Source organism: Acyrthosiphon pisum, chromosome A1, assembly GCF_005508785.2.
Source record: "Acyrthosiphon pisum isolate AL4f chromosome A1, pea_aphid_22Mar2018_4r6ur, whole genome shotgun sequence".
NCBI classification, from domain to species: Eukaryota; Metazoa; Arthropoda; class Insecta; order Hemiptera; family Aphididae; genus Acyrthosiphon; species Acyrthosiphon pisum.
In genome coordinates, this window is record NC_042494.1 from 45,505,414 (window position 1) to 45,514,314 (window position 8,901).

Here is an 8,901-nt window from a genome sequence, read left to right on the forward strand (position 1 = left end):
GACATGCTAAATGCCTGAATCCTAGTTCAAATTTTTCCCTCCTAAACTGTAAACAAAATAGGTAGTGTCATCACTGGGTGGCTTCTTCCGTCATATTACTCATGTTTCTTTAATACTCTTATCTAATTTGCTTATTGTTCTTTGAATAGAATGTAAATATCATGTAAAAATAAAAAAAAAATTTTTTAAGGTTCCACAAGTTTTTAATAGTAAAATAAAAAATAAAAATTGTTAGTAAATCCACAATAATTTTTCGTGATTGTCTGAAGTTGGAATTTTGATAAAATGCATTAAAATTGCAAGCACTTCAATTTGATATAATTTTTCAATTAACAATTCATAAAAAAATTTCTTTTCATAGCTAACATGAGAAACAATAGAAAACTCCCGAAAGTTTTTTTACCTTTTCTAACAAAAAAAAGTTTACCAGAAAGTAACATACATTTTTTATAAGCGTTTGAATTTAACATTTATACAATATTCAATGTTTACTAACGAATTCTCATATATTGATTTTTGATATTTTGTTGTAATTACAATACAAATAACCATAGATACAGAGATTTTATCATACATGTATTATTTACATCAGGCAACGACACATGTGAAGCCTATAATAGGACTTACATATATTATTTGTCTAAAATAAATTTGATAATTTTCATCTCCTTGATTATATTGTCAGAAATGTCTTAGCAAGTGGACATTTTATTATTTTTTCAATATTTCTACAGTCCGGAACTCTTAAATTCTAACTATAACCAACCAGAACGTTTGCAAAGACTACTATTACAAACTGGAACGCTAATTCACCGCGTTCCTGTCTATTTCTCAATTAACTATACAAATTAAATGGATTTTCAACACGTTTTATAAAATTGATGTGGTTGTTTTAAATTACTCTACTAAATACTAGACGCCGATATTTCCATTCCGATTTATATACATAATTCTGTTGAGTAAATATCTGATAAATAATAAGGATATTTTACAGTTTAACAACCGGTCATAAAGGTGTTAAACTATGATGCAAAAAATATTCTAATACTCAAAAATATATTTAACATTTTATAATTTATTAACTATATTTAAAAAATAATAAAATAAAACTTAGATTATGGAGTCTATTTCTAAGTTCAAACTGTAAGGGAACTATACAGTTAAATAGTTTGTAATATGTATATTGTATACTAATATATTTAATTTATTTTATTTTTTAATCATATACTTTACATACTGGTATTCGTTATGTTTATGGATTACGTATATGAGTAATGGAAAAAATAAACAGGTGTAACAGAATAAAAACAAACATATATATTTGAACATTTTTAAATGCGGTCAATTTTTTTTTTAATTTTCATTGTATACCAAAATAAACATCCGCATACAACAGAACAACAAAATACAATTATTATATAAAATAGTATACACGAGGAAAAATGGTATATTGTATATACATTAAAAATATTAATTAATTTGTATTTATATAATTTAAAAAAAAATAATAATAATAAAATTTATTTAATCTAAAGTAATAAAAATTTATGAAATTTGGGTTAGTTGTTTACAAGATCACTATTTTTTTTTATCATTGCATATATTATAATCAATACAAAATATATATCAGATCTGTTGAGTGGCGAATAAAAAAAAAACAAGTATAGTACAAATTACAATAAAATATAAGTATGAATTTATTATAAAAATAGTAGCTTCTAGACAAAATGAATTAATACTGAATGCTAAATAAATATATATATATATATGTGTTTATGATATGAATAAAAGCAGTTATTTTTGTAGGTATTTATTATTAAATTAATTAGTCTAAGAAAAAATGTATCACTATTTTGAAAGTTTACTTATAACTCGAATTAAAGCACCATTCTCGTCTTTTAACCTCTGATTTTCTTGGCGTAACAGTTCCATTTGCTGTAAAAATGAATAACATTAATTATAAAAAAGAAATCATAAACAAATTCTGAATATTTAAAGAAAATCAAAATAAGCTGTCTACATTACAACATAAAACTGTTAAGTTTAGCAAGATTTAAGCTAATGTGGTTCGTTTATTTAAATTAATGCAAATTTTGCATTTCTAACAATTAAGCATTTAACTGTATAAGCATATTTATTTTAAAACAAGGTTTCAATGTTTGAACAAAACACAATAATAAGCTAAAAATTAAAATCTAAAATAAATAATACGTAAACAAAACAGGAGTTAAACAAATAATATTATGAAAATAACTAGATAATGTTTAATATCACAACATAATTTTAGAAACATTTTTAAAAACGAAACTCTGTTAGATTTACAACTATTAAGTTATATTAGACAATACAACAAGGAACCTACACCCGCACATGATGTCTCAATCATACTAATGTACATTAGAGTAAATTTACGTACAAAAGAATCTATTTTGTGATGTCAGATTCAATAATGTGTTGAATTGGCCTATTAGCCTAAGAATATTAACAGGAACGATCAATAGGCATTTATTGATAATTAAATTTTAAAGTGAACTATATGAGTTATATAACTATATAAAATATTAAAATTTTAATATGCTTGTAACCTGCTTTAAAATACAAATATCAATAAAAGCCTAAAAAAGATGCACTAGAAAATAAACTATATTTTAAATTTGATGATAATATATTCCATATTATACTAAACAAGTGGGTAGTGTATTAGTTTTAACCATAATGTTGAGATTTATAAAGTATGATCATTGAAAAAGCTCAAACAAATTTTGTGCACAATTGATGAAACAAAAATTAATTGATTAGTAGACCAACTGGAATGGGAATTCACAAACACACTGAGCATAAAAACAGCACACATCACAATTCAATGTCGCACATTATCTACATACATAAAAAAAAAAAATGAAGTGTTCGCATTATCAGGTATGAGTAAGTTTAGAAACGACTCTGGTAAGGGCTCTGTTCTCAGTTCGGAGCCGTTCATTTTCTGCTTTCAACTTTTGCAATTGCTAGAGAACATAAACTCAAGTGTAAGCTCTAAATATTTTCTAGCACAAGTAGCAACATTGATAATAAGTCTATTTTTATTTGTAGACTGGCCTAGACATTTATTTTATTTGAATTCTCTCCATCGCCAAAAAAATAAAATACATAATTACCTTGAGTTCCTCTTCCATCTCTGACAGTTTTCTCTCCATAGCCCGCCTTTCTCGTTTTTCCGTTTCCGATAATGTCGTGCTTTTTCCAGCCTGAAACATTCATTTGAATCATCAACATACAAGAATATTATTAATCACAGTTTAGATTCATTTGCAGCGATTGATAATAATGTTTCTTACATTGGTCGATTGTTTTTCTATAGTAATTTTTGCTTCTAGTAGGTCTTCCTCAGTCTTCTGTAACTGTCGCCTCAATCGTTCGTTATCTACGACTACTTCTTCATACAACTAAATCGATACGGAACAGTGAACAAACAGAATATTATTTTAACGCGATAATTAATACTCACAGCTTTGTAATCGATGTCACCGTTTTCAGAACACGAGCCGGGAGAATTTGCAGCACTACTCTGTTTACTGTCTAGTGATGACGATATTGAACCGAGCCGCGACGTCGGATTCGATTTGGTATCTCCGCCGCTCTGAAACCATAAGGTAATAAGAAACAAGTAACAAACCAACAACAATGAAATATTAATTTCGTAAATATTGACACGGTTTGTAAAACAGTTAAACACTGATAACGATGACACACGAACACCGATTGATGGCGATTTCGGGATTTTTTAAAGGGAAGAAAATCATGAACGCCTGCAGACATTATTCTAGGGAGAATGAGGAGCAATCGTCAATATTTATATTTTCTACTCAATATATAATATAACATGTAAAGTATTGCCATTATTTCTCTTTTGTCCGATTTTCAAAATAATTTTTTTTCAGTATTCATTGTCATTTAACAAAATCGATAAAATGAAAAATAACCACAATTTACACTAGTTTTTTAATACAATAAGCAAAATGGAATCAGTTTACGATCCACATGCACTATGTATGCAATAACTACGTAATTTTCAACAAATTCCTTGTGTTTTTAAAGGTTTTCTACAGTGGGTCATTTTTAGACATATTGTAAATGAAGAAATCACATGATTTGTTTGATTTTTATTGCTACAACTTCAAATGCCTGGGATTATTTTACACTAATTTCTATGATTACTACCTAATTATACAATTTTTAGTTTTTACTATAATTTTATTAACTATTAGGCATTATAGGCAATCAAATTGAGCGCAAATGTTTTCAAAGGGCGGTTTGTATTTGGGCGAATTTTTAAAAAATGCAATGTGTTTGGGCGATCTTTTTTAATATCCTGGGATGTTGTACTTTATCAATCCATTTTCTCTCATTTTGTCCAACTTGAGTTGCCCATGAATCTGATCCACATGTCTGATTAAAAGTATTTGTTTTAGATTCTGAGTGGAGGGATGAATGTATTGATTTTACAATGAAGTGTGTTTTTTTTATTTTTTTTTTTGTGTCTGTTTATCCCCGATAAGTAGTCGAAATAATGCTTCGATTTTCAACTTCAGTATCTTGTTCGATGAGAAAGTGAATATTTTTGGTCAAAATTCTCTGTAGTTTTAAAAAGCGACGGGAAAAACAACATAAAAATTAAGAAAAAACGGGAATATTTACGCAAAATCGGTTATCCACAAAATCTATTTTGGTTTTTGGTATAACTCTGAAACAAATCAAGCCCGGATTAAGACATTTTGAGGCCCAGGGGTTAAAATTTTAAAGAGGCCCCTGTAATACGAAAAAAAAAAAAAATGTATATTATATTATTTAATATTAGGTATCCTTTATCATAAATATATATAGGTATTAGGTACATAGCAATGAATAATGAAGAATAACTTTATTTATAAACTATAATTTACAAGCTTTTTTCTTCGATAAATAATCATCGATTTTTTTTTTTAGGTGATTTATGCATTGTTATAGCCTATAATGAAAAAAATAATGGACAGATCTGAGGACCCTAAATAAATTCTAATTATCAAGGCCCGGGGGACGGGGGCCGTGGCCCCCCCTTAATCCAGGCTTGAAACAAATGGACGTATATACATAAAATATTCACTGGTCGTTTATATTCGCATTTTCTATAAATGATAAAAATTTGAAAATATTTTGACTTTTGTTAAGCTGTTGACGGACATTGTCAGTTTTCAATTTTAGATTCTGAGTGGAACGATGAATGTATTGATTTTACAATGATGTGTGTTTTTTTATTTTTTTTGTGTCTGTGTACACGATAAGTAGTCGAAATAATGCTACGATTTTCAACTTCAGTATCTTGTTCGATCAGAAAGTGAATATCGTTGGTGCCAGAAGGGCGTATTTACGATTTTGGCGCCCCAAGTACACAATATTTTAGGCGCCCCATTTATTTTATCTCGTCACTCAGAGACATTAAAAGTGTTTTTAGCCCCAAAAAATGTTTTGAGTCACCTCTGATTACAAATTTACTTTTTGCCATTAAAAATTATACTCCAATATACCTATATATTTTTTCGACTTATTTAATTTTGTTTCCCCATAAAAAAATAACACTTTTATTTTACCACTGTCCACTCTAATTATTCCTAATAAAAAAAGGTCAATCCAAGACAATTATTTATAAAGGAGTTTTACATAAATTTGTTAGTAAAATAATAAATTATGGTTGTTTTTAAAATATAGTTAATACTAAATCATAATTAATACCTAATGTACAATAAATAACAAAATTAATATAAACATATAAACTATTTTACTTTATAATAGTACTTAAAACAAATTATAATTTTAGATTTTACTCTTTTTTACTAGGTAAATCTTATAACATTGGAATAAAATTAATTAAATATTTATTCATATATAGGAATGTGAAGGTTATAATAAGAAAACAAAAAAATAAACAACATTTTAAATTATAATTATATATTTTTACGATGAGCCTTTTGAATAGAAAATTCTTCAATTACTTTTTTGTATTTGAGAGAACTGGTTATTTCTGATTCAATACTTAGTATAGCTAACGAATTAAGTCTGTCATTATCAATAGTTGATCTTAAGTAGGACTTTATTCTTTTCAGTGCACTAAAGGATCGTTCTGCAGAACAATTTGATACCGGACTACATAAATACATGCGTAATGCTATTTCAATATATGGATATAAATTGGAAATATTAGGATGTTTTAATATTTTGTACAAATCTAAAACAGTTATCGGCAAATTATTATCTTCTAATCCAGATAAATGACTTCGAAAATGAATACATTCATTAGAGAATGAAGAACCAAGGTCTTCTGGATATTCTAGTTGCAATTGTATGGCTTGTTCTCTTACCTTGGACAATGGCAATTTAGTAAGATCAAATAAAAAACCAAATTTTATATTAACAGTATCATAAGCACTCTTTCTTTTGTTCAGCTCTGCAATTAATGAATCTAATATGACTGTAAAAGTATTTATTCTAAATGAATCGCTTTGTTGAAATGTTGAATTATTTTGATTTGATTCTCCATGAGGCATTTTCCTTTTTCTTTTTCGATTAATTTTGTACTTATCTACACCAGATTTTTCTTTACCCAATTTTTCATAGTATGCAAAACTATTTCGTAAGTCTTGAATATAATATATTAATGATTCGTACAAAGTCACAACTGTTGTTAAATCAATGTGAACACTCTGCAGTTTTTTACTAATACAGTTGAACCTTTCCAATATATCATTCCAAAGTGTTGTTAATATACCCATTTCTAAACTTTTCAGATTTTTCAACAAACCTTTGGCTTCACATTTGGTTGTTGATTTTTCTGTTGAACTATTTATAATAATATTTAAAGCTTTTATAATTTCATTCCAATTTCGAGATAAACTTAGACAAGCATCATGGCGTGCAGACCACCGAGTGTCTGATACTCTCTTAACTGTTAAATTTATGGATTTTGAAAGGCATTCATTCAATACATTCCAACGATTAGTTGAAGAAGAAAAAAATGTATAGGTATTTTGAAGAAAATAAAAAAATTCATTTGCAAGTGTACAGCAACTGGCTGCACATTCCCCAACTAAGTTTAATGAATGTGCAGCACAAGGTATGTAAACTGCATGGAAACATGCTTCTTTTATTCTTGCCTGAAGTCCCGAGTACATGCCTGACATATTGGATGCATTGTCGTATGACTGACCACGGCAGTTTTTAATATCCAGTTCATTTGCTCCTAATGCCATAAAAATTGCATCAGCCATGTCTTCAGATTTATGTCCAGCATTGGCAAAAAACTGTAAAAATCTTTCAACAGGTTCACCATTCTTTTTGACATATCTGAATATTAATGACAATTGATCAGTATGAGAGATGTCAGGCGTTGAATCTACTACTAAAGAGAAATATTTAGCATCTTTAATTTCATTTACTATAGTTTCTTTCACTTGTTCAGCCATAATGTTAACAAATTGTTCAAAAGTTGCAAAAGATAAATAAGATGTACTTCCTTTTCCTTTATTGGCATATTGTGTAATGTGATTGGAAAGAAATGGATCAAATTCAGCTATGAGCTCTAAACTCATTATAAAATTGCCACTATGAGTAGAACCAAATTTATCATCATGTCCTCTCAATGGAAGTCCTCTGGAACTCAATGCTTTCACAACAGCTGCTACTCTTGTCAACACTTTTTCCCAATACATCTTTTCTGTTTCTATTTGTAAAATAAGTTGTTTATCAATGCGTTCAACTACAGAACTTCTTTGTGACATTTTAAGAACACAAGATTTATGAGTAATCGAATTTTCATGCTGTGATATTTTTTCTTCTCCTTTTTTCCAGTTACTAAAACCAACTGTAGCAAAAACCGATTTACCTCCAAATAATCGACATGGTGCACAATAAACGTTACCGGTACTATTGGAATATACCAAAAATGAACGATTGAACGGTTCGTTATTTATCAACTTAGTTTTGATAAATTTAAGACTGAAATATCTGTTATAGGAACACTGAACACCCCGCACTCGTTTTGTAGACAGTCTTTTTGATTTTGAAAAATCATTGTTTTCCAAGTTTTGATTAAAGCCATTAAATGAAAAATAATCTTTGGTTGTTTCATTCACTATCCATAACGCTGGATCATCCCTGAACAATTGAAATTTAAAAGGTACTTATAATGTTTGTTCATAAATTGTAAAAAAAAAATATATTATTACCTAGGAATGTTCGTTACAAGGTTGTCATGTACTTCATCAGAAATATAACCGTTTTCTTCGGTTCTTGATAGATCATTAATTTTGTTTTCAATGGTAAGACTAATACAAAATGTCAAAATAACAATGGTTATTAATTTATTATATTATGAACCAATACCAGCATAAATTTGACTTGTGAGATTAGTAGATTACTTACTCTGAAGTGACAATGTTATCAAACGTTGAATTTATTGTACTAAGTAGTTCAACATTCTGCTCATTTACAAGTAATACTTCAGTTTTAAATGGTGGACTAACACAGTTATCATCTTTATTCAAATCAGATGACCCACTAATAAAATAGTATATTCATTTATTATATTATGAACCAATACCAGCATAAATTTGACTTGTGAGATTAGTAGATTACTTACTCTGAAGTGACAATGTTATCAAACGTTGAATTTTTTGTACTAAGTAGTTCAACATTCTGCTCATTTACAAGTAATACTTCAGTTTTAAATGGTGGACCAACACAGTTATCATCTTTATTCAAATCAGATGACCCACACCCACTAATAAAATTGTATACATATTTTTACATATAATATATTATTATCACGTATATGAATTATAGATTTATATTGGCTTATAATTTAAATAACTC

At 27.9% G+C, this 8,901-nt stretch overlaps 2 protein-coding genes across 12 annotated transcripts in view; both read right to left on the reverse strand.

Annotated features, from left to right (window-relative positions):
* Positions 1-1,299: 1,299 nt before the first annotated feature.
* The window catches only part of LOC100166854 (protein phosphatase 1 regulatory subunit 12A), a 62,709-nt gene continuing 55,107 nt past the window's right edge, over positions 1,300-8,901 (reverse strand). For 8 of the 11 annotated variants that reach the window (XM_029487142.1, XM_029487135.1, XM_029487134.1 and 5 more), the window contains 4 exons: positions 3,506-3,637; positions 3,336-3,443; positions 3,156-3,245; positions 2,886-3,005 (listed from right to left, as the gene is read on the reverse strand). In XM_029487142.1, coding sequence (XP_029343002.1) covers positions 2,916-3,005; positions 3,156-3,245; positions 3,336-3,443; positions 3,506-3,637 — 420 coding nt within the window. In that variant the 3' untranslated portion in view covers positions 2,886-2,915. Of the gene's footprint in view, positions 1,936-2,885; positions 3,006-3,155; positions 3,246-3,335; positions 3,444-3,505; positions 3,638-8,901 lie in introns of those variants that run through there. The other 3 variants (XM_029487132.1, XM_029487133.1, XM_029487139.1) reach the window with 3 other exon arrangements.
* Positions 5,796-8,837, reverse strand: LOC103309849 (zinc finger MYM-type protein 1-like). The gene is made up of 2 exons (XM_029487143.1): positions 8,256-8,837; positions 5,796-8,184 (listed from the first exon to the last, which is right to left on the reverse strand). Exon 2 carries the CDS (start codon positions 7,806-7,808, stop codon positions 5,979-5,981), a length of 1,830 nt encoding a protein of 609 aa, XP_029343003.1. The 5' UTR covers positions 7,809-8,184; positions 8,256-8,837; the 3' UTR covers positions 5,796-5,978.

What these genes read in the sequence shown, in the direction of transcription:
- LOC103309849 (XM_029487143.1), bottom strand. Translation starts at nt 7,808, where the DNA reads ATGTCACAAAGAAGTTCTGTAGTTGAACGCATTGATAAACAACTTATT.